The sequence below is a fragment of the Cololabis saira genome, chromosome 20 (assembly GCF_033807715.1).
Source record: "Cololabis saira isolate AMF1-May2022 chromosome 20, fColSai1.1, whole genome shotgun sequence".
Classification (NCBI taxonomy): domain Eukaryota; kingdom Metazoa; phylum Chordata; class Actinopteri; order Beloniformes; family Belonidae; genus Cololabis; species Cololabis saira.
In genome coordinates this window covers 28,602,141-28,628,340 of record NC_084606.1, presented here as the reverse complement: position 1 = coordinate 28,628,340, position 26,200 = coordinate 28,602,141, and the positions used below count along the sequence as shown (strand labels likewise).

The 26,200-nt window shown below is 39.7% G+C and overlaps 2 protein-coding genes across 3 annotated transcripts; both read right to left on the bottom strand.

Moving 5' to 3' along the window:
* Nucleotides 1-1,446: 1,446 nt before the first annotated feature.
* Nucleotides 1,447-15,586, bottom strand: ccdc149a (coiled-coil domain containing 149a). 2 transcript variants are annotated; one of them, XM_061710487.1, is made up of 13 exons: nt 15,442-15,586; nt 14,441-14,602; nt 14,197-14,235; nt 13,726-13,833; nt 13,475-13,591; nt 11,992-12,164; nt 10,257-10,329; nt 10,008-10,092; nt 8,792-8,936; nt 8,546-8,622; nt 7,781-7,813; nt 4,288-4,377; nt 1,447-2,514 (listed from the first exon to the last, which is right to left on the bottom strand). In XM_061710487.1, the coding sequence occupies exons 1-13, from the start codon at nt 15,490-15,492 to the stop codon at nt 1,991-1,993; spliced, it is 1,677 nt and encodes a 558-aa protein (XP_061566471.1). In that variant the 5' UTR covers nt 15,493-15,586; the 3' UTR covers nt 1,447-1,990. The 2 variants fall into 2 exon arrangements, with proteins under 2 accessions (XP_061566471.1, XP_061566472.1); XM_061710488.1 differs by lacking the exon at nt 7,781-7,813.
* A 2,447-nt stretch (nt 15,587-18,033) lies between these two features.
* Nucleotides 18,034-25,420, bottom strand: LOC133420680 (uncharacterized). The gene is made up of 6 exons (XM_061710444.1): nt 23,476-25,420; nt 20,530-20,693; nt 20,222-20,442; nt 19,811-19,940; nt 19,634-19,734; nt 18,034-18,385 (listed from the first exon to the last, which is right to left on the bottom strand). Exons 1-6 carry the CDS (start codon nt 25,007-25,009, stop codon nt 18,166-18,168), a joined length of 2,370 nt encoding a protein of 789 aa, XP_061566428.1. The 5' UTR covers nt 25,010-25,420; the 3' UTR covers nt 18,034-18,165.
* Between the last annotated feature and the right edge of the window lie 780 nt (nt 25,421-26,200).

Here is a 26,200-nt window from a genome sequence, read left to right as displayed (position 1 = left end):
GTAAAATCTCCACTGATGTGAGTTTAATTTCACTTTTAAGTTATCAAGAAATATTCTTCAAGGCTATTTTTACTTTTGCACATACTGTATTTGACGTGTCTTATGTATATCTAATAATATTTTCAGAAAAATTTGCACAAAAATGAAAAAAAAAATGGATGGGAGGACGGATCAAAACCTATTACAGAGTTAATAGTTTGAACAGAAAGTCAACGACAAGTTGCAAGTGTCCTGTCTTGCAGAAACATCTGATCCTTTCGTTCTAAAAATGTAAACTGGAGGCTTGGTGCAGCTTGCCAAGTCATCGGCCTGGCATGGGGATGATACTTGGTACACAGTATGGCTCCCAAGCGTGACTTTTTTGTCTTTCCGTGCCTTTATTTTATATTGGAGATTAAAAATAGCATGTAGCCTTCTGCAGGAGTAAACAGTTCATGCATTTTGGCTTTGTCGGTGTGTTTGTTTGGAGAGGCCAGCTGTCACCTGCAGGGAAGAAAAGAAGGCCTCACCAATAGTTCTCCATACACACCGGGCTCTGGACGCTGGCAGCGCCACAAAACGGCTGTGTGCGTATCTGTTTTATACCGGTAACTTTGATGTTACACAGTCATATTGAGGCACCACGAGCTGAATTTAAATACAACATTTGAATACAGAAAAATTAACATTATAAATGTGACTTGTCTTAACTCTGAACTGTAAATTCAAGTTATTGTAGCAGTGAATATTTCTGAGTTTAGACAACTCAGATTTGAAAAAAGTGCACTTTTATCTCACACGACTAGAGAGAAGGGAGTCAGGAGTATCCTAAAATGTGTCAATCGACAAAATAAAATAAAAAACGGAGGCAAATGAACTTAAAACAAGACATGTAGAGAGCAGATCTTCAGTTATGATCTGTTTTGTAGTTTCCAGATCTACATCAATACTTCATTCACCCGTGCTGCACACTTCTGTCAAGTTTAATGACATTTGTATTTCTTTTAGTGCAACTAAAGTCTGGTCTTGCGCATCCACCCTACGTATGTGAGTGCAGGTTCAGGCAAACGCACCATCATCAGAAAGTCAGAATCCACCAGCCGACGGGTTAACAGGGAAGAAGTTGCTGCTTCAGCGCTAACGCAAACATGATGTCCCCCTCAGCACAGATGACTCTTTTTGTTTTCTACTTTGTCAAAGTCAGCTCCTCCTTCACTGAAAACACCCATCATACACACATTTGGTAATCATCGTCTTTTTTTCTTCTTTTGACGGTTGTTGCTGTTCTTAATTCTCTATTTTTCCTTTTTATTTTTTGTTAATCAATTATCTACAGGATTCTTTTTAAACCAATGATGATATTTAACCATAAATATATGGCTTTTAGAAAACTATTCAGTTTCTGGACATATGAAATAATATAATTAATCTGTGCTGGAAACAAAAATAATTACCAACAACGTATGTTTACACATCCAGGTTTATAAATATCATTAAGCATTTTGACATTTAAGGCACATGTAATCCCATTAAAATACCAAGTGTCAACAGGGAAAATACATTTGAACGATTTGTAAGATTTACTCCTTTAAATGAACAGACATTAACGAAATCATTGGGAGACTGTTCATTCACAGACATGTACAACACGGCCATTAGATGTTTTGGTACATCAGTTTGGAATCCTTGAACCAAAATATGGAACTGAGTTTAAAACATCTCTTCAGAAGAAAGCAAAGAAGTGGGATCATCTTTCCACGGGGGACAGCTGGAAGGGAATATGGTGAACAGGAGTTGATGATGTTTGTTATTTTACTTGCTTGATTATTCCTGTAGGCCGTACGACTGCAAACCCTCTGATTTGAAGATTCCCTGCTCCTTTCATTGTCTTATTTACTAAAACAATTTGTATGACAACAAAGAAAAAGGAGCAGAAGACAGTATGATTGATGCAGTCATTAGTAAAAAGAAGAATTGAAATATTCCTTGCAGATGTTTTCATGACTTCAGATCATGCTAAATTGTCACTTTGACAGGTGTCTGTCTGTGTAGATGAACAGTGACCGTCCCACTCAGTCGTACTTGACTCCTCTGTGGCCTTGCTCGTTGGAACAGATGCCGAGGCTTCTCTATGTTCATGCGCCTCACTAGCCTCGCTGTCCCGGCAGGACAAGTGATCAGCCTCTGACTGACAGAGGAACCCTGGTTCGATTGAAAGCCACTGAAGCTCGGACTCAGCTGGCGGAGCGTCCAGCGCCAGAGCTGCTTCTTCTCCCTCCTCAACTGTGGAACCGAGTTCTTCATCATCGACTCCTTCCGCCTCCCTCCCCGTCTCTTCCACTGGGCTCTGTCCATCCTCCGACTCCGGAGACGCACTTTCACCCCCGTTCCTGTCAATCCCATTAGTATCTATCCCTTCATGAGGCTCCAGGAAGTTAAGCAGCGGCGGCTCGCCGTCCCCGTTGACGCCGTCTCTGTCAAGGTCAGTGCCGGCGGTGTGGTAGTCCCAAGCTGATTCAAGCGAACTTCTGTCATCTAAGAGAAATGAGAAATTTCAACCGCCCACTTCAACTAGGGACAAAGCCACGCCAGAGAACAATCACCTGCCTTAGTCTGCCCCCATGTTGTTTACTACACAGATCAGCAGGGCTACACTGCAAAGACTCATTTATAAGAAAGTAAATAACAGTCTTGTTTTAAGATTAGTCTTACTTTTTTGTCTAATGGCTAGACAGTTTTAAAAATACTAGTCGAGAAAAAATGTCCTACCCCATCGTCAAGGATATTTTTAGCTTAATAAGACAAATTGACTAGATCTAGGAATATTAGGCTAAGTTTTAGTGAGGCTGTTTTGGGCCATCATTATGTATAGATCAGGGGTCGGCAACCCAAAATGTTTAAATAGCCATATTGGACCAAAAACACAAAAAACAAATATGTCTGGAGCCGCAAAAAATGAAAAGTCTTGTATCAGCCTTAGAATGAAGGCAACACATGCTGCATGTTTCTATGTTAGTTATAACTGGGGGAAGATTTATTTTTTCATTATGCACTTCAAAATGTCGAGAAAAAAGTTGAAATTTCGAGAAAAAAGTCGAAATTTCGAGAAAAAAGTCGAAATGTCAAAATTAATGTTGAAGTACAATCTTGAGAGAAAAGTTGAAATGTCGAGAAAAAATTCAAAATTTTGAGAAAAAAGTCGAAATGTCGACAAAAAAAGTCAAAATTTGGAGAAAAAAGTCGAAATGTCGAGAAAAAAGCCGAAATATCGAGATTAAAAAGGAAAGGAAAAAGGAAGAAAAAAAGATTAAAAAAAAGGAAAAAAAGAAGAAAAAAAGAGAAAAAAAGAGAAAAAAGAGAAAAAGAAGAAAAAAAGTAGAAAAAGAAGAAAAGAAGTAGAAAAAGAAGAAAAAAAGTAAAAAAAGTAGAAAAAGAAGAAAAAAAAGAAGAAAAAAAGAAGAAAAAAAGAAGAAAAAAAGGAAAAAAAGAAAAAAAGGTCAAGCATTTTTGAAAAAGCTCCAGGAGCCACTAGGGTGGCGCTGAAGAGCTGCATGTGGCTCTGGAGCCGCGGGTTGCCGATCCCTGGTATAGACCGATTAAGCTCTTAATTGTGTATCACTTGATTATGCCCCATCTATGATCTGAAAGGGTTTTCTTGTACATTTTTTTAACAGTTTTTTTAACATCAATGTATCCCTTGGTGGTACACGGCAGCTACAAATGATGATTATTAATCACTTTTATTACTGAAATGCTTTCATGGCAGCAGGCTAAATCAAGTAGCAGCGGTCCAGATGAGGCAGGACATCTGTGACACCCTGAATCTTGGATATGTTAACTGCTCAGTTTTTGCTTCTTCAGCAATATGCGCTCTCACTTTGGGGCTTACTGACCCATATTTGTGGACGTGCTGGAAAAAAAAGGTTAAGGAATTCACACAGAGTAGCAGCCGCCTTTTACCCACACACAAAAACAAGCAGGAAGAAAGCATCATTACTTCATGTGACATCCATATTTATGGCCTCCACATCTCCCACTCCCTCATTCAAAAGGAGAACACGGCAGAAGTTTCTGAATGTCAGTGGGTGAGAATTTGTTTCACATTTCCAAAATGCCATGGCATTTGAGCAGCTTGCACCAATGAGAAGCAGAGAGGAGCTGAAGCGGGAAGGGAAAGGACTTGGGTTAAGCACAGAAGACAGAAAGGAGTGTTTTGCACACAGCGACTAATTGCACTGTTTACGCCGCAAGCGTCGGGGATTCTCATCAATGACTGACGAAGCCAGCTACAGACAATTACACACTCACCTTTGGGTGGCTGCACTCTGGGCTGTGTGGCGAGTGTTGGTTGAAGCTCTAGTTGAAGGTTCTCATTCAAAGAGATATTGTCCCGTGTTCCTGTAAGGCCAAGAAATACAAAAACCCTGTTTTTTTTTTTTTTTTTGGTTTTAAAAATAAATAAATGACAAAAAAAAAACCTGATGGTGAGGACTGTCTTCTTGAACATGCTGGAATGGATTATGCACATGTACAGTGAGGGGTTGATTGTGCTTTCACGGAGAAAACAAACACACACTCACGAATGCACTGGAATGCTTACAGGATGAGGATGCAGCTCCCTGTCATCTGTCTTCATTAGTGATGGCTGCATGCCTCTTAGGCTGACACCATATGCTACTTTTAGGAGACTGCACTACAAACCAGACGTCACAAATACACACAGCGTGGCCTGTGCACATAGACACACTAACGCGCAGACACAGAAAACCAGTAAATGTGCAGCCCTTTCCCCCTCAAAGAGACTTTGGATAAGCAAAAGTGCATATTGCTCTGACTATTCAAGCGCCTGGCACAAAAACAAAGAGGAGAGTGGGGGGTGGGGGCGTGAGCGGTGACTGGGTGGCATGATGTACGGGAATCCTGAATGGTGGACCATATTGTCAGGAATCTAGCCCATATTTTCATGGATGCTCAGTGTACACCAGGATAGAAACTGTAAATATCTGAAACATGGAGGCTGGAGAAATTCTGACAATTCAATTTAGCAACGGAAGAGAGGCAAAAGGGTTGTTTAAAAAGTTCTTTCAAAGAGCCCATTATGCTAATTTAGAGACGATTTTATTTAAAGAATCGACTAAAAAAAGGCTTACGTCAATGAGGAAAAACACGCACATAAAAAAGCCACTATTTTCCATTCTATAGGTTGTGGCTGCACCTCTTGTCACCTTCTGTCACTGACGCGTCCCAAAGACCCAATCTGTTCTGACTAATCAGCTGATTTGCCAAAAATGGCAGAGCACAAATTTGTTTGTCTGGGATGTACTAAACTAGCCACAAGGCAGACATTATGTAAATGTGTTGCATCAGGATGTAAATAAGTACCAGAAGAAGAGCCAGAGCTATAAATATGCTCAAGTTCAGATGTAGAGTCTCGTATGGGAGCGAATAACCCCATTTACTGGGGACTTTGTAACACAAAAATGGACAAGACGATACATTTTAATAGCATAAAATGACCTTCGAAAAGGTCAAGTTGGGTGTGAATGCGTGTAATGAAGAATGGTGGTGAGAAAACAAAGAAAAACAAATGAAAAATATGATAATTGACACTCGACTGCCAGTGTTTGGTGTGTCCCTTTCTTTCTTTTTTTAATCTAAAGACTTGGTTCAAGTTCCATTTTGCTTAGAATGACAGTTGTCATGAATATTTGAGGCCAAACTAATCTTTTTTATATCTGACATCTAAAAACAGACCCATAAAAAAATGGTGTTAACTGTCTTTAAGCAGTAATCAAACTCAACACATCCACAGCAATCACGTTTAAATATCCTTCCACATTTCTCACAAGTGCAATAGAGTTAAAAAAAAAAAAGAAGAAGAAGGAAATATTCCTTTAATTTCCTTCATTAAGCTCAGATAACCAACCTCCACAGCATTCCAGCACAGAGGGGCTCTTGGAAACATTTTGCAGACCGCCCGTTAAAGCTACTAATAAGCTAATGCTTGTTATTACATATTCAGAGCAAAGCTTTGTCAAAAGCACAGCAGCTGCATCTCCAGGAGGCAGACAGTACCCAGGAGGAGGCAGCAGGCGCTCGCTTTAAACCTTACTGACATTTGCCTGTCTAGCCTTCTAACTTAAAACATCCCTCATATACTTATGCGCCTATATCGCGATAATTAACTATTGTAGACAACGTGATACCACAAACAGTTCAGTTCCTGCAGAGGCGTACACATCTGTCAATCACTCTCACGTTCACAAACCTACACTAGCATGCCGTGTTGTCTAGCTTTAGGGTGAAATGTCATCTTCTAAGCTGGAAAAAGTCAGTCAATAGACTGAAGAACAGCTATAACGATCGAGTGTGTATTCACCTCTGTCTTTTAAATTGCCAACGCACTCTGACAGGCATTCACTTGCAATGTTACCTTTCAGCTTGGACGTATCCAGCATGGAGGTAGGATGAACTGAGACATCTATCAATCTTGGCTTTATGTGACTCGCCGCCTCGATGTCATCGTTATTGTTTTTGGCTCATTCTCACCAGACGATATAGTCACCTCTAGTGTTCCCTGGACTTCAGGTAGCCAGCCAAGGCCTTCCATCCTATGCTGTTTGCCTTTAATATTCATCAGCCCAACTTACCATCACATCAAGGCCGCAGACACTTGGATCTCTCTCTATATATACCTCTTTCTCCCTAACTGTGTTGGACAGCATGGTCGTCAGCCACTCTGGGCCCTCGCCTACAAATTCCCTAATAACGGCACATTCCGCTAAATGTGTTTGTAATGTGGGCAATCATTTTCAGTAATGGATGCTTGTCAGTTTTATGGCGGAGAGAATGACGGTCTCATGACAGGACACCTCCATCCAGCCGCAGCCCCTCCGCCTTTTAAATCCAGTCCTTCAACGGCGCAACATCTCCCTCCGGTGGAGAAAAGGGAGAATTATTTTTCAAAGTGAACCGCCCTGGTTTCAGACTCCAAATTCGATTTAAACTGAAATTTTATTTGGTAGATTGTTCAGGAACAGCTTGCAAATGTGCCTCTTTGCAAAACTATGATGGCTTTAATGCAACTCTATTAAATAAGCAAAGGTTTGCCCTATAAATACACTTTTTAAAGATTTTATTTCCTTGATACTAGAAGGAAATGGACTAAATTGTAACAAATAATGCTACAAGCCTCTATACTAATATAGATCTTTAATTGTAGGTCTTAAAGTTTAAGAAAAATGGGTCCAATATTTAACTGTATGCTACTGTTTTGTAACTTAGTATCAAGAAGCATTTCTCCAAAGTTTCACATAATTACTACAAAGACAAAAGGAGCTTTGAGAGCAAATTCAACAGTATATATTTCCTTAGAGTTGAATGTTTAACTTGATTGATGTCTTTGTTGGTTTATGTGCTCAAATGCTTGAGATTGTGATTCAGATTTTTTAAAACTTAATCACTGAACATTATGCTACCCTAAACAGCTCTCTGTCTTCCTCAAAATAAGCTCCTTCTCAACATTTAGATAAAGAAATACATTTTCTTTCCTTCTTTTTTTTGGACAATTTGAGACAGGCCCGCTGGGCCGAAAAAGATTCAGTTTGTGTGCGATAGCCCTGCAGCCTGATTCAGTCAATGGCATCACGCACACACACACACGAGCTGGTGGTCATGGAGTCGACATGTTGTAAGAGGTGGGCATGAGGTGGCGTGTTTTTCTGGGTGTCTGCCCAGATTTGTCCTGGCATGACATAGTGGAGGGCATGGATGGGCTAAGTGGGGCAGAAGGAATACATACTCCCAATTCCCACAGATACGTGGTAGGTCAAGCCTGAGATGCAGCCAGAGAGGAGAGAGAGAGGGAGAGAGAGAGACATACACACATACACAGATAGGCTGTTATGAATTTGAAGCCTCAACAGTGTGGAGATTGATAAAAATAAATTAATTAATTTAAAAAAAGGGGGTAGGAAGGGAAATTATTTTAAAACTACGAGGTCCAACAGCTAGAGAGAAGACTCTTGGGTTATGTATTTGTCTAAGTAAAGATAAAACTTGGCCTGCAATATCATAAAATTCATTCAACGTTCATTGATTGAGTATAAACACATGCGCGCACACACAGTCAACCCTGATACGCCAACATGAACTTAAATCTGACCCCGTGGGAAAGAGTCCCGAGTTCAGGAAAGCCTGGTTGACGCACGCAGGCACGCACGCACGCACGCACGCACGCACGCACGCACGCACGCACGCACGCACGCACGCACGCACGCACGCACGCACGCACGCACACAGTCCTGTTTGCTCATGGTGTGGTACAGATCTTTCCCACTTGTGGCCTTTGACGGCTGTCTGAATAAAAACACACAGCTGCTGAAAATGAAGTTAGATGAAATTATTACTTATGTATAATAATTTGGAGTTCAAGACAAATGTAATTATTAAAAAACAAATAACAATGAAACTTATTTTTTGCAGAGTAAGAGCGACTCTAATCTGTAAAAAGATGTCAAACGACTGTAGCAACATGGTACAAAATAAACATGGTCGTCACGCTCACCCGGTAGACTCCATAATCCCGACACCTCCAAAGTCTTTAGCTTCCTTTCCAAATCTGCAACTCTGTTCCCCAGGATCCTGCAGAACAAATACGAGGAGTCAGGTTTCTTTAATGTTTGCCTTTGTGGAGGAGGGTTCTTTTAACAGCTGGACAAACACAGAGTGCGGCAGGTGGTTGAAGTTAAAACTTAAGCGGTATTTATTTGATGCCGTGAGCAGAGGAGCAGATGCTGCGTCCTCTTATTACCTGTTGGTGTGTCTCTGGTGTTGAATGACAAGATTCTTCTCGTGGATGGTCTCCAGCAGGGCGGTGGCCAGGGATTTGAGGTCAGCGATGGACTGAGGAGTGGCAGGCAAGCTGCAGCCCTGCTCCTCCAGGAGCATCTCCTGGACTGAAAATAGGACAAAGACCAGAAGAGAGGAATAATGGAAAAACTGTTCGGGGGAAGGGGGAGCGGTACTACCTCACATCATAACAACAACACAACAGAACAAAGAACACTACAACTGATGAGGAGAAACAGCACGACAAGAATGAAACAGAGATGGAGTTTTGAAAACGGTCGTCTACTAGGTAACATTCGGCTAACTTTCTCCACAACCCACTGTGCTGCTTTTACCAGCAGCTGTCCGTCATCGTGGCAGGCTCATTTCCATGCCCGTGGTGCTCTTCACCACTCAGATTTCAATTAAAAACCCGGCTGGTGTCCGAATGATGGCTTGAAAGATCAGAAAAAAGGACATTATTTAAAAAAAAAAAAAAGGAAAGAAAGATACGTGGTCGGTCAAGACTTTGGAGACAAAGAAATTGATTTGTGGACACAAAATCTGTTTGTTTTTCTTTGGTATTGAAAAAAAATATAGGCGATATTTTTTTAATTTTATTGGATTTCTGCAATATTGAAGATGAATTGCTCTGACATCTTTCTGTATCTGAGCTTAAACAGGATTCAAAGAGAGCTCGAGGGTTTGCGTTTTCACTCTGGGCGGGTATTGCCAAGAACCTCACGATACGATACACATCACGATACTTGAGCCACGATACGATACTGCAATATCCGAATTTTGCAAAATATTGCTATGTTATACATAGTTTGCTGAAAACTGTAAAAGGTATTATGCATCTTAAAATCTGAGTTGTACATACATAAGATTATAGTGATAATTCATGGGACAGACTAAGTAAAAAAAAAAATGGTATTCAAATTATCCATGCCGTTTTATTGTAACTATACAATCTAAAATATTTGCATATGTTTTTCATATAATTTATATAATATGAAATCAACAATAACAATATTATTTAATGCCATGGTATATAATAAAAGTCGTGCTGGATTTACAACCCGTCTGAAACATGATGTATGATTTGAAAACAAGACAGAAAAAAAAATAGATATTAAAATTTTGAATATCAATATCGTATCGACCGATCAATATTTTTGCCCACCGCCAGTTTTCACCTTGTTTGGCTGAGAGGACTCCGGTAAGGGGGCCGTTACTGGATCTTCCATATGCACTGGTGGGTTTTTTCCTCTCGAGGGCCGTCTGTGGGGACGGAGAAACAAGAGAACGGAGCTCAGCCTGCTGAGCTTGATGAACTCTGAATATAAACAACTTCTTTCACAAGAACATAATAAACTAGAGAAATGACCTGAAACTTTGTCTGAATCATTTTTCTACTAAACTTTACAGAGGCGTTAAATATGTACCTTGTACTTCATAATGTTGGATTTCAGCAGGTTCACCTCCTCCTGCAGTTGAGTGAGACGGTCATGCAGATACCTACAGAGAGAGAGTGAGAGCAGTACCATAGTTAATTGCAATATTTGCTATCATACTTTTGTTTTAAACTATATAGAAACACGATGACTGATCCCTTACGTACAGTATTGTGAAATTATCACAAAAGGAAGGGTGGATTTAAGGGTATCATCAAAGGCGGATCCTAATTTCAGTGAGACTTTCTTTTTTGTTTTTTTATAGACTTTGTGGTTCGAATCGCCTTCATTGATACTTCTGACACGGGAAGACGGAGACAGGGAGCAAAGGACCACCAACCAGATAATTTGGACCTGGTCTGGCTGCATGAAGATTATAGCCTCCATGCATGCAACGCCCGCTGAACAAAGTTGAAACAATCTAGTGCCTTAAAAGTAGGGATGCATGATATTGAAAATTTCAGCCAAAGCAAATAATTAACTGCTTCTTCATGGTCGATAACAATACCGATAACCAGTAAGTTTGTACCTTTAGGTATAATATTCACACGTACTGAAGTTTGTGCCTCCAGGAGCCACATTCTGAGATGCAGTGATTAAAAAAAATATATATATTTTAGTAGCTCTAGCTAAACTAAAACAAGAGTCCAGGCTGTTCAAATGACCGTTTACTTTTTATGTTATAAAGGTGCCACAACACTTAATAATTAATACAGAAAACATTTGTATAAACTTGGGATGAGTCATATCAAACATAGTCTAGCAGCTGAAACAAAAACCTACTGTAATTACACGGTAAAGGTGTCAAATAAAAAGTCAGACCCCACATGAAACAAACCGATAAGTCCTTTTCCTCTCATTTCAACTGATATATGAGTCCAATAGATTTTATTCATTCCAAAATGAAAGTGAGATTTTGTTAAGCTGGCTGTTCTTCAGTGTTCATGTAGTGTTTCCATCACTGCTGACTGAAGTTTTGTTTTTTAAGATTTGTTTTTTTTTGGGTTCTAGTGGCCCTTTATGACAGGAAAGGGGTAGAGAGAGAGAGAATGGGGATGACATGCAGCAAAGGTACGCAGGCTAAGATTTGAACCTGCGACCGCTGCAGGAGGACTGTAGCCTCAGTACACGAGCCGCTTGCTTAACCCACTGCGCTGCCGAGCAGCCAAATGCTGACTGAAGTTTAAGGACTGAATCACTTTTTCTCCTTTGCAGAAAAGTTTCTTAAGAGTTTAAAATCTCTGCAGTGGCCAATTATTGGACCCTCGAATTACAGTCCACATGAAAGTTTGTTTAAGCAGCAGACCGATCTTGGCAAATGAGGCTTTCAAGCTGCAAAAAAACCTTTCAGACCAGTAAGAAGGAGATCATTAACTGAATCGGGAAACATGAGAGATGAAGGATAAACTAGTGGAAAGCCGATTCAGATTTCTGATTACAGCTTTTGTGTGACACAGATATGGAGAACAGATAACGTTGGCATGTGTAACTTCACTGGGAAGCATGGAGGTGGTAGTGTGATGCTGTGGGTGGGTGTTGGTGATGAGTTTAATGCAACATTTATCCAGAATTTTTGGTAAGGTGAATGGTGGCGATTTGGCTCAGAAGACCTGGATTTCACAATCACCAGACAACAGTTGAGACCGTCTGGGATGGCCAGAGTTTTTATAAGCGTCTAATAGCACTGTTTCTACAGACTGAATCATAACCCTCGTCTTGCCCTCACCTGTTTTCCATGCAAAGCGCATCCACGTCGATGATGCGTGATTCATGGTTCCCCAAAACGTGGTTGAGCTCCACATTTAGTCGCTCAGCTTTTTCCCTGAACACATTACGCTCCGCCTTCACGTCCTGGAGCTCGTCTGTCAGGGCCTTAACGGCGTGCTCCATCTCTTCCATCTACGAGGAGGAGTCAAGTGACACAGACATTTCAAAGTTTACATCATTAAAGTACAATCTGATGAGATTATACACATTGCACCATGGCTTTGGCTTTTAACTGAGCCACTGTATTTAAAACAAGTTAAGGTGGAGTAAACCCTTTTGTTTCAAATGCACTTTTTGTCAGTTAAGAAAATCAGGATTTTAAGACTCTTGGGAGTACTCCACTGGTCCAGGCCAATGAAAAAACAAAACAACAACAAATAATCCTCTTGCTTATCAAAAGATGCATTAACAGAAGGTCATAGTGGAGTAGCTTGGATCAAATTAAAAGCAGAAATGGGTTTGTTCCAACAAATCAATACACGTGGCGTAGTGCGGGTCGCAGCAGCTGTGATCCCATCACAAGATGTTCACAACTTTTACAGGAGGGAATGAAACGAGAAGGAAAGCACTTGAGGAATGCAAATATTTCCAAACGATGGGAAGCGCGCTAGGATGACCAGGTGTTAAGCTTTGCGCCGGACTGCACAGCATCTCTCATCACACTATTGAGATGTTGCCGTTTGTGTGGTGTGTGTGGTTTCTGCTCAGCTACGGGGCAGATGTGGGGCAGCGGTTCAGGGAACAGTTCCAGAAAAAACTGTCTCTCTGTTAGTGAAGTAGTTTGCTGGGAATCAATGAAGGAAGGATCGGCAACCTTTATGCCATACATACCACTGATAGGGTTTGAACCCTTGAAATAGAGCTATAATAAACCAAAACTTGTTACAGTTGCTATTTGCATATGTTTATATTGGAAAAAACCCAATTAGCCCCGACTTCCCTACATTCCACATTTTTATTACCTCCATTGTTCAAAAGTCAAAATAATGGGGAGATTTGGTTTATATCCACCGGCTGTGACGGAAACAGGAAAGGCTCTCATCATGGAAACGCCTTAAAAATCACAACTTTAACTCTGTGGGTGTAGTTTATTTTGCAAGTTAAATATTTCTACAAATGTTTATACTACCTATCAGTATCAGCATTTGTAATAAGTCCCAAACTGTCCACCACAAACGTAAAGGTCTTCTTTGTCCCACATTTGGTTGTTTGACTCATTTGTTTGGAAGCATTTCTTTCCTGGTAGCTTGAAAATGTACTTTTAGTCAAAATGGCAAATTTAGAAAATGAAGTTTTACTTCACACATGATGCCAATCATCATTAAAATCACCTTGAGCACACATAAATATACCAATGCGCACACAAAAACAACACAGGATAACGTGTAAATACCAGGTTTGCAAAGTGTGTTAAATTGTTTTAAAGTATTAAAGCCATCAACCTGCAGCCCTGCTCTCTCGAGCTGGGACACCAGATCTTCGCGTTCATGGGCAGGGAAGTGGCGCACTCCCACCTCGTCATCCCCCAGCCTCTGTCTGGTGATGGTCATCCTCAGGAGCTGCAACGAAAAAGGGTTAAAGTCAGCATTTCTCCTCAAATGTTCTCATGCCGTTGCAGAACGCAACGCGTTTATGTTGTTACAAGAAGAGAAACTTAAACCATGCAAGTCTACGTCTGCGCCATGGACTGCACCTTGTTGTCTCCCTGAGCCTCTGCAAGCCTCTGAGTGAGGTCTTTCACCTCCTCTGAGAGTTTTCTTGCACGTTCCCTCGAGTCCCTCAGCAGCTGAGCCAGGTTCACCTGAGAAGGAAGCAGAGGAAAGGACTGAATGAGTGCAGTCAGGACCTCTGTTTTGTCTCCTCATTGGTTCAAGCACAAGCTATATTTCTTAATATAGTTAAAATAAGAGATAAAGTAACAGCAGAACCTGTGTAAACAAGAAACATACACATGGAAAGAGTACATGTGTTTTACACAGTGTCCTCGAAGGCATCATAAGACATCCTATGTATTTATAACCCCATAATTAAGTGGTATTCTGCATTAAGTAAACATAACAAGGGAAGAAGAGCTTGTTTCAACCACGCCATGAAATTACACTGAAACACAATGAAAGCAAATATTTGACAAGAATGGAGTCATCCAAACTAACCCACAACTTACCTGATTGCGTTTTTCTGGAGGCAAAGAGGTGTCACCGTCCTAAAACGTTTCAGAAAGACTTAGTTTGAATGTGTTATACTATATATGAATACAAACAGCATACAGTAATATAGAATACTACTACTACTACTACTACTAATAATAATAATAATATCTTGGATCCTTGCTGAAGTGTTTTGGTGTTTGTTAAATAGTCACATGCTCATTTGCTAGAAGGGTCACCTGGAAGGTTTGAACCACTCACAATGAGTTCCCTGTACTTCTTCTTGAGTCCCTGATGGCGTTCTCGCAGCTGGTTGGCCATCAGCTTGTACTGGTCTCTCTCCTGCTGACAAGTGTCCAGCTCTTTGGACAGGATTAGCAGCGCCTCTTTCTTACTCTCCAGCTTGCGCTTGCACACCAGAAACTGTACCAAACACAAGACAGACTGCTAGTATTTGGAAACGCACTCCTGTAGGTCACGTGGTTCGGTATTTTAAGTGCAGCTCCACCACATTTGTCTCAACTTTGGGGTTTGTAACAGGCAAAACTCTGCAAGAAAACCTGTCAGATTAGTTTTTGTGGACAACTGAACCCTGCCCAGTTCCTTACAGGTGGAAAAACACACAGTGGATAGATTAATTTCCCTTCATCAACGTCATTTCTTTTCTATGAAATTCAATTCTCTGTCACATCTATTTTTCTACACTTTATCATTTACCTTTTTTGTTTTGGTCTCTGGATTTAATGGTTTTTTTGTGTGTTTAATCACTTAATACCACCTGTTAACTCAATTAAATTCTAGATATAGCTGACTGAGGGGGAAAAGTAGTATTTCATGTGGAGCCAATAGATAAATAATTTCATTGATAAAGTGTAAAGAAGTCATGATTTTGTTTTTCCAACCCATTAATATATATTTCCCTCTATTCTCTATTTTTCCTCTGGGTGTCACTGAATTCCATATCCAGACGCATTTATTTGATATTTTAGTTTTCCAGATTACATTAGTGAGGATGTTTCAAGGATGTAGACTAATATCCAGTGAATGTGGGCCCACAGGTGGGTCACATCAAGTCACGAATTCCACGACAGTACCCAGCAAGAGCGTTTCCCCCTTGTGGTATGTTCTAAGCGTGTAAAAATGTGGATATATGACCCATGTTTTGGTCTAATGAGGAAGCCCAGCTGATGCTCCGTATGGAGCGTCTGTTCAACTCGTCCGTCTCTGCGGGGGCGATTCACGGTCTTCAGTCTTTCACTTACCTCGCCGACCAGTCCCTGCCAGTCACTTTCACTCCGTTTGGAAGACTGCATAATTGCATATATAAATATATTTATTAAAAGAAAATGTTCCCCGAATGTTTGGGATGCAGACTGAGCAGGTTCACCTCGCCTCCTCTCGTTTCTCGTGCAGCGTCACTTTTTCAGCCTCCGCTCCGCCGCTGTCAAAACAAAAGCATACAACTTCCGGTAAAATCACGAGTTATTGGTGTTATTTGAAATAATTTTTAGCAGTACTTATTAAATAATAATTATGGCAGGGGTTTTGCTTTCGACTGCATCCGAAAAAAGGTAACATCAAAATAATGACAAATAATGAAACAGTTTCCTTCAAAATAAAAGCACCGATAATCTTAATACTCAATAATACTCTTCAGAATGTGGCAGATACATTATATTATAATGTATTTTAATACCCAATACTCTTCAGAACACAGGAGTGAGGCTGCTAAAGGCAGTGGATCCATCACCAGCTCAATAGCAAAGAGCAGGTAGCACATGTACCAGTTATTTATGTTGTATGTATGATGTTATGATTCAGATCTGTTTTTCTGTCATTACTTTAGTTCTGATTAGTGGGTATCCAGAGTTATTTTGGTTATGTATTTTTCCATTAGTTTCAGTATTAATTTGAGTCTGTTATAATAATACGGGGTATTTGTCGTGGGTAAGGTTTTAGAAGTTCAGAGCAGGTATTACAATACAACAAAGTAACAAATGTAACAAAGTTATTGTCTTAAGTGTTGAATTCGTGTTTCATGTGTCCCATTTCAGCACCTGCCCCTCCAAAGGTCTCTGCACGTCCCTGGTTGAGCATGTACTTCAGCAATACGCTCATGTTAAACTATGGTCTTTATAATTAATTTATCCTTGAGTGCCATGAAAGGCGCCCTATAAATAAAATGTATTATTATTACTATTATTATTATTTATAACCATAGTACATTTCCCTTTTGTACCGTAAAATGTGGGAGGAGGGGGGCACTTCAAGTGTGGTCACCCTGGGGAACCACACTGAGTTAATCCAGGTCTGATTATAAATGATACATTTACTTTTGCTCGAGTCCTCATTAAGACCAAAAAAGTGAACCACATCAGTCCAGTTCTGAGGTCTTTACACTGACTGCTTGTCTGTCAGAGGATAGACCTCAAAGTTCTGATGCTGGTCTATAAAGTTCTGAATGGTCCAGGACCAAAATACATCAGTGACCTCCTGACCCAGTATGAGCCTTCCAGACCCCTCAGGTCATCTGGATGTTTTTTTATCAGTTCCCAGAGTAAGACCCAGACATGGAGAAGCTGCATTCAGCTTCTATGCTCCACACATCTGGATCAAACTCCCAGAAAGCCTCAGATCAGCTAAAAAACACTCCTCAGTATTTAAATCCAGGTTGAAGACCTATTTTCAGGTGCCTTTAAATAAAGCTCTAGATCTACAGTTCCAAAAAGCAATCATATTTTAACTACTGAGTTTATCTATTGTTTTTATTCCTTTCTTTTTTGTTTACATTTTACATCAAGCTTTTTATTTGTTTTAATGTCTTTGTAAAGCACTTTGAATCACCTTGTTGTTGAATTGCACTATAGAAATACACTTGCCTTGCCATACCAATTTACATTGAGTATGTACGTTGTACCTGGTGATATGGCAATGAAGATCTATTCTATTCTATGTGCTGTTTAAAGGTTGCACATTTGGAATTAAATTCACTTAATAAATAAGAGACACTTGCCAAACATCATTTATTCACCTTTATTCAGTGTATCACCACCTTTCATCTGATTAACTGTGAATATACAATATTGCAAAATATGAGGACAATGATTCCTTGCAAGGTAAACGGTTAAAAAACAACCAATGAGTGTGGTACCACAGGGAAGCGGGCTAAATGCCCACCAATCTTCATGGTGTCGAACAGCTCTAATGACTGGATGCAGGATAATACTGCGCCATTGGAAAACACAAGTGGCTGTATCCATGATGGAATGGTTTAATGAGATGTCCAAGATTGCCTCTTATGAGAGGTTGTGCTATAGAATGATAAACAAGGAGGATGTCTATGTGAAAATTTGGGGGGCTTATTTGGACATCCTACAGTAAGCCAGTGGGCATACTTTTTTTTTTTTTCTTCTGTTTCTGCTTTTCTGTTTTCTTTATAGTTTAACATTCAGTGGTGTACAACATGTGTATAGTTATACTCACTTTTATACACGGTACAGTGTATAGCTTTGCTAGTCAGTATCTGTCTGTAGTCCTCCCTGTTCACTTGTGGTTGTTCAGTGTTTGTCTTTGCTTTTATGTATTTGTGAAAAAAACTGAATAAACAGTAAATTACAAAAAAAAAAAAAAAAACAACCAATGAAGCCACCAAGAATGAAAACACTTTGGCACACATTAAACAACAAACGTTAACGTAAAGACAGTGCATTAAGGATATAAGACAGTGCATTAAGGATATGGTGCAGGATAGCTTAATGTAGTAATGTCATATTTCACAAATTCACTCAAATTATGTAAAAAGTACCACAGGAAACTCCTACCCCAAGATTAAACCATAACTGCTTTTAAAACAGTTGATTTAATTTAGTTTATTTGTAAAGTGCTAATTTAGGACAAAAGTAATGCTTTTACATCTGAGTGTTATCTTTTTCTGTATTCTTATAAGACACAACTCTCAGTTTTTAGAGCCCCTTTTTAATTTAATTTCACTCCAATTCACTGGGTTGAGACTCTGAAAGTGCAACGTCTGAATGCTCCTCAGAGGACGTAGATGACGTGGCAAAAACAGCACTGATGTCTTCTCTTTGAAACATTTCCTTTAAGGGCGATTCTTGACTCCACCCTTGGCTCTTGGAAAACTTGTAGACACATCCGAACAGATCGGGGAATAATCTCAGCACATCAACTTGGGCTGCATCCCTGGAGCTGTGTGAACAAAAAGAACAATTTTGTTACAGAATTATAAGATAGCCTGATAGATCACATCCAAATCTAGCAAGAGCTAGGGACTGAAAACGATCCATAAGGCCTCCTGATCCAAGGTTTGCTTATCAAACTGCCTTTGCACGCACTTGACCAGCAGTACGACCAATCAGGGCAACAAACACGATGGTGTGTGGAAGTACAGAGCAACGGGACAGGTCAATGTGCAGAGTAGAATTAACAAAAATTAAACATTTGTCTGCAAAACAGCAAATACATCTGACTTGCAACAGAACAATTTTAGTGCCGTCTTCTGTTTGATTGTTGGAGAAAAAATGCATACAACATGGGAAAAACACACAAATTTTAGAGATATTGTGAAAATGACCCCGTATAGTCAGTAAGAAGACGGCACACAAACACTGCAAGTCAGACTCTCCGTACAAAGCTAAGAGCTGCCACTACTGTTGCAGCCTCGCTCTGTGAAATGCTGTTTTTAGACCAGCAGGTTTGGCTGAAATCAATTAAAAAGTTTAGGTAGCGTTAATCAACCAGGCAGCATTTCTTGCCCCCCTGCTTTTTATTAAAGCAGCACCTTACACCTGCCATGGACATTCATGGATGACAAAGGACAACTTACCTTTCTTCTCTTTCCTCAATTAAAGCCTACAATTTTTCCTTTTCCCTAAACAAAAGGAACCCTATGGATCACAAGTCCTCAACGGTTCAGGGACGAGGAGTGACGAGAAACCCATAAACAGAATGTAAATGTTTTAGTTATCTAGTCTAACAAACATGTACTCCCTCATGAATGTGGCCTTTATTTTTTAATCATAGTCATTGTGGTTTAAACGCTACATAGATTTGTCTTCATTAGTTTGCTGTGAATGGATGCAACCCTGGGTGAACTAACAGCCATTTGAGAGAGCTACATTAAGGATCTCCAGTCTCGACACATGGGGGGCCTGCTGAGCTGCCCGGCACTCCAGTATCTGGTTTTATTAATTTCACATTGACAGCAGAGTTTCTGTTGCGTCACCAGCAAGCGGTTTGCACCTGCAGCTGCCGCTCCATCTTCAAGGTCAAGATGATGAAGAGGAGGACTCGTCTCAGCTTGCTAGTCTAGCTCTGTGGTTCTTAAAGGTCTTTAGTCAACACCATTTATAAAAAAATAATTTCAAAGCACAACCTTGTAAACGATACTTGACCCTTGCACCATTTTCAATTCATTTTCAATTCATTTTCACTTACTAGTGCTCCTGGAGGTTGCGTACGAAGCGCAGTAAACCCAGCGTGTTTTCAGGGTAGGATTTGTTCTTCCCGTCCATCTTCAGAACCAGATCTTCTGGAAACTGTGTTAAAAAGACACGTACACTTGAAAGTTGTGTTCCAACTAAATAAAACTTGCCAGAAAAAAACTGCTGTCACCTTATTTTTCCACTGTTTGAAGGATCCATTGCTGGCGCAGTTTTCTAGTGAACTAATGAGCTCTGGATCAGCTTTTCGGCAGTTTGCAGCCTCATCCCTGTTACCAGCTCGCCTCAAGTAGTCAACTCTCCTGGGAAAAAAGGCAAAAACATATATATATATTTGTAGAATACATGTGTGATTGTGTTACAGGAGCCAAATTCAAAAGAGGAGGGTTTAACAGTGGTAATAAACCTGCTAGTATTTGCATGCTGGCTTATCATCACTGGTTCTGATGATATCATCTCAGACTTTATAGCAGAAGTAGCAGCTCTGTCATTCCTTACTCAAGAGCTTTAGCTCAGCCAGAACCAAAAAATGATGTTGTGCTGCTTTAAAAAACAAAGGAATGCATTAGTCGTTTCTTCTTACTTTCCACAGCCCCAGAAGAAGGGATGACTCAGGCATTCCTCCACTTTAGGTCTGCTCTTCTGATCTTTTACGATCATCTGCTCGATCAGGTCCTTTGCTACCACATCTTCTACGTGATCCAAGTTGTAATTCCCTTTGAAAATGTTGAACTCGCACTCAAAGAATCTTCCGAACGGATGTTGTCCTCCAGAGAGGATGTAGTAGATCAGCATCCCTGCCACCTTGAATGTAAAAACACTACATGGGGTTAGTTTTTGTCTTCTTTCCCAGTAAGTTATGATGTACATATGAACAGCAGAAGCTCTCACCTGTATATCTGTGTTGGACTTGTATGGTATCTTACTGTCTTCTGTTAAAGTCTCTGTGGCCATCCAGCACTTGGTTCCTGCGCTGGATGTGCGCAGAGTGGTCTGATCTTTGAGCAAGCGTCTACTGATGCCAAAATCTGCTAATCTTGCCCTTCCCTTGACATCTGCATGACAAATCAGTGAGAAAAAAATTCAACAATACTATATTCATGAGAATAAAAAAAGAAAATAAGGGGAAAAAATGTAATTTTTTTATGCATTTCCAGCAATACACAATGATAACATAATAAAAGTGGGCAATAGCCTGATAACAAAGTGAATACTACTCGATTATTAACAAATGACCAAGTAATAACTAGATACAAATGTGATATTAGATATTTATCTTTGTAAAATATGACAAAAATGTATGTAACATGAGAATAAGGAGCACATAATAGAGCAATAGAGAACTATGTTAAGTTGGTCCCCCACATTATTGTAGATTCATCTAAAGAATCCTCGGACAGTAAAAGATTGGCTTGGTCTAGTGATTTAAATGCAGAAATCTCTCAAGCTGACTAAGACAGTTTGTCATGATAGACAACGTCAGACTATCAACACCAGATTGAAACTATTACAATTTAAATGGATTATGCGCACGTACATTACTCCTGCCCTGTTGCATCGCTTTGATAACAATAATCCTGATTTCTGTATTAAATGTAGCCAAGAAGAAGGAACTTTATTACACTGCCTATGGAGTTTCCCCAAAATTAAAAAATCTGGGAAAAGGTCATACAAACTGTATCTGATATTATATCTATCAAACTACCGGTCTGCCTTCGGGTATTTATCCTAGGACTATTTTCAGATGAGTTAGGAGTGTCCGGTGCGAATAAAAAGATTGTCATTTTGTGCTCACTTCAGGCTAAACACTGTATAGCAACTTCCTGGAAGAGACTGAACCTCCCATAGTTAAACATTGGTTTAACAGTCTTTCCAACGTTCTAGCCAGGGAGAGAAGTTAACCTATGCCACCAAGGGGAAAATACAGAGTTTCTTTAAGTTATGGGGACATTTTATTGAATATCTTGAAAGTCACCAATCAAGAAGTGTATATTTTTTTTATTTTTATTTATTTATTTATATATTTTTTCAGTAGTTCTTGGTTTTGTCTTTTCTTTTCTCTATGAATGTGGACATGTAAGTCATCTTTAATGTATATGTCATGTTAAATCTGAAAACTCAATAAATCCCCCACATTAAACAAAACATTGGGAAGATACTTTCAGTTCCCATGCTCCTTATATTAGAAACATACTCCAAGATAAATGTAAATCTGCTTCAACTCTTGACTTTTTTAACTGAACTGTACCCTTTATTTAGTTTTCTTTTCTTAAATGTTCAATTTAATGTATTTCTGTTGGGTTTTAATGCATTTTATGTTTTATGTATCAGTCTGAAGTCTCTTGTTAGAATTGTGTTGCATTTTAAAATCTACTTTATCTGCCAATGCCAAACAACTAATTTTGCTGTTGCTATTGACTCTTGTTTTAAGTTTTGAGAATTTCTGATTGTGGAGGAATGTTATGTTCAGCGATGGGTCCAGATTCTCGCTATAGCAGTTGGATCGTAAGGCCAACGTGCAGAGAAGACAAAGAGAACTGTATGCTGATTGCTGCACCGATAGAGTAACATCTGTTGGTGGAGGCAGTGTGATGGTGTGGGGCGGCATCTCGCTCGCTGGAAAAATGAGGTTTATTATTGGAGGCAATCTCAGTGCAGAGATATGAGATTCTGCAACCAGTGGCGATCCTATATCTCCACAGTCTGGGACCGTGCTGTGGGCGTGCTGTTCGTGCCAGAGTGACCAACACAACCAGGCTGGCTGAGTTGTGACAAATGCTGGTTGAAGGATGGGATGTCATCCCACAGCAGTGTGTGACCCGGCTGGTGACCAGCATGAGGAGGAGGTGCCGGGCTGGTGTGGCTGTGTTTGGCTACTGAGGCTCCTGTTTGTCAAATGGATGAATTGTTAAATTGCTAATATCTGTTGTTTCTTCAAACTTTAATCATCCAATCCACCAAACAAGAGTCCAAACTGTTTGGCATTGGCAGAGAAGATTTGGCAAATTTTTCATGAGCACAACCCACATATTCAGTTCAGCTGATCATCCCACAAATGCATGTTTCATTACAAATGAGGCACCACTTAAAATCGAAATAAACAGATTTTCCAACGGTATGAGATTTTTTGCCAGAAAGCATTGTTACAACAAAGAAATAATCTACCAAACACTAATTTCCTTACGTTTTGTGCAACATTTATAATCACTATATCAGTGCAATGTATGGATTATAAAAGGTAAATTTTAACATTACGTTGTTCTGACCTAAAAATTCAAACTAAGTATGCCATCAAACATCATTGACAAATTACTGCTGTAATTCACTTTCTATACATCCAGACTTTCAGTTTTATTTATTATGTAATTTGATTAAAAATGCGGTGACGTGTTACCAGGAAACATCTGTGACACTTGTACCGTAATCACTACAAATCATATTTCAAAAAGCTACACTTTTTTGTCAGTTACATTTACTTTCATGGTCAAATTTGATTAAACCAAACATCAAGAGGCATGTAATTATTTGAAAACCTTTGTAGATGTTTTTATTACAATTGTAGATACAATTTTACTGAAGCCAAAGTTTTAGGCAAAACATCTGACACCTGGAATGTTAAATCCTGTTAACCTTTTTAAACCTTTTATTGTTACTGTTCTGCAAATATTACTGCAACATCGATAAATATGTCTCCCTATTTGTTATCGGAGATATTTCTTCTATATTGCTTTGTTGTCTACATTACCTATTACTGTGCCGTTAATGTTAACCTTTAAAGTGTGATTGTGTATTTGAAGAATTTCAGATCTTAAGCTAATGAAAATATTAACATCTTACCGATTAAAACATTCTGTGGTTTGAGGTCTCGGTGGAGAATATGAGGATTTTGACAGTGAAGCACCCTCAAGCTGTCAAGCAACTCATGGACAAGTTTCTGTCTCCGTAGCGGGTCGTTGCCAATATCTCTGATATATTCTTCCAAGGTGTATTCACAAAGTTGGAGACCAAGATATCCAAAGTTGCGATCCTCTGCAGCGTCAATGTATCGCACAATCGATGGATGATCAAGTTCAGGTAGCCGCAGGATTCCCTCCTCATTCTTCAACACTTGATAGTTGCTTTTAGACATCCTTTTAATTGCGACTTCTGTGCCGTCATCCCTCAGCCCCAGGAAGACTTCAGTGCCATCGCTTCCCTTCGCGATGCGGAAGTCAGCATCATTCACATAAACGATGCTTCCGATTCTGCTGACTGTGCTGTCATCAATCTCAGCAAGCCTCTTCAGCTTTTCCTTCCATCTCTGGCTGATTGGCAGCCATGTTCTTGTTTCTGGTGATCTGGGAGTCGTTGGGTGAGAAGTCTCTCCAGTCAAAGTCGATTCCACCACGGATTCTGCTGCTATTGGATCCACTTGATCATCTGGGTTGACCTTCTCTGATCTTTTCCCCTTGCTTTTCTTCTTTTTCTTTTTCTTCTTGTGCTCAAGCGAGAGCGGACTGCCTTCAAATTCAGAGCTCGGCTTGCTGAAATAATCTCTGAGCTGCCTAAGTGCTTCCTTCAGCTTGTCATTGGTTGTTATAGATGCAGATATCAGTATGTCCTCAGGCACGGCAGTCATCCTCACTGACCTGAAAATGTTGGCTGCATGGTTCACTGAGAGCATGTTTGCAAAGATGCCATATGTGTATAACCTGATGTCAGAGGAGTGCGGCTCATCGATGAAAGGGGAAACTTTTTTGCACAAGTTCTCCATGAAGCTTGAATCCAAGGAGTTGATGTCTTTGGTTTTTTGTGTTATCACATAAAGTATTCGCAGAACAGCTTCAAAAGTCTCATCGTGTTCTGGACTTTGCAGAAACACCACCCTGGTATCACGTCTCTTTTTCAAACAAAGTTGTTCTAGCAGAGGGGGAATTATAGCCTGTGCTTGCTCATTTGGTATGTCTTCCATTGTGCAGAAAACGGTGTGCAAACTCTCAAATGCTCTATGTATGTGTACATTAGAGATGCTTGCAAATCGATTGACTGCACCTGCAATGTAGGTGTCCAGATTTTCTGTTTCCTTTAACCATTTTATACTCCCATGGCAGTATTTTTCTTTACCTTGCCCTTGAACAGTGAACAGTACTTCAATCATGGTCAAATGGCTCTGAGGATCCTCCATCAGCATGTGACTGTGAAAGGTCCTAAACACCTCATCAAGAGACTTCTCTCGTAAAGCAATTTCCATGTCTAAAAAATAACTCATTTCAGAACATCCTTTCTCTCCTTTGGATGCCAAGTCATGCATCTTCTGGGATAAATGTTTTAAGATTTGATCAGCTATTGGTAACAAAGTTACCTGCGCACCAGCAGAAAGAAGTAATTTCATGACATCCTCTCTGTCATTCTTTGCAGCAATTTCGATGGGTGTTGTGATATTCCATCCATTAGGATTTGCTCCGGTGTCAAGTAGTTCCTCTGCAAAACCAAGTGGTGCTTTGGACAGTGAGACATAATGCAGAGCAGCGAGGCCTTTTTGGGAAGGTCTGTTTGGATCCGCTCCTTGACGCAGGAGGTAAGTACAAATTTCATTGTTGTGTTTTACAACTGCAGCAATCAGTGGAGTTATATAATCATTCCACTCTTTGCAGGGATAAACATCATCGATGTTGTTGTCCCGCAGTAACTTCTTGAGCTTTTTCAGATTGCTGCCCAATATGGACTGAATGACAGGATGAGTTTCTGTCGGCGGGGTCACTGTCACTTGTAGCTGTGTGACAATATTTATCTTTCTGCTTCCCATAACCTTCAAATAGAAAAAAAATCATCACATTATTGTAAGAAACAGAAAAGGGACCAATAATCAAAACAGCAGATGTTTTCATTGACATGACGGTGCAAGACCTCGCTTGGGCTTTCCAAGACCTCTTAAAATATCCTATAAGTTAGGATTAATTTGTGTTTATGTTTCTCTTTTAATTGCATGATATCAAGATCACACAGGCTAGTGGGCTTGCTGCTGGTGTGACTGTGATAGACCGGTAATACAGGACTGTCTCACAAAATTAGAATATTGTGATAAAGTTCTTTATTTTCTGTAATGCAATTAAAAAAACAAAAATGTCATACATTCTGGATTCATTACAAATCAACTGAAATATTGCAAGCCTTTTATTATTTTAATATTGCTGATTATGGCTTACAGTTTAAGATTAAGATTCCCAGAATATTCAAATTTTTTGAGATAGGATATTTGAGTTTTCTTAAGCTGTAAGCCATAATCAGCAATATTAAAATAATAAAAGGCTTGCAATATTTCAGTTGATTTGTAATGAATCCAGAATGTATGACATTTTTGCATTACAGAAAATAAAGGACTTTATCACAATATTCTAATTTTCTGAGACAGTCTTGTATACAGAAAGAAAGGAGAAAGAGCCTCTTCTGCATTCTTTCAAAGCTGTTTGCTGAGAAACGTTACAACGGATAAAAATGTTATTTTAACATAACAATAAAACAATAAACCCAGTCTGCTCCTGAAATCGAAAGCAAATACGGACATGACTGCTGGGTAAATATC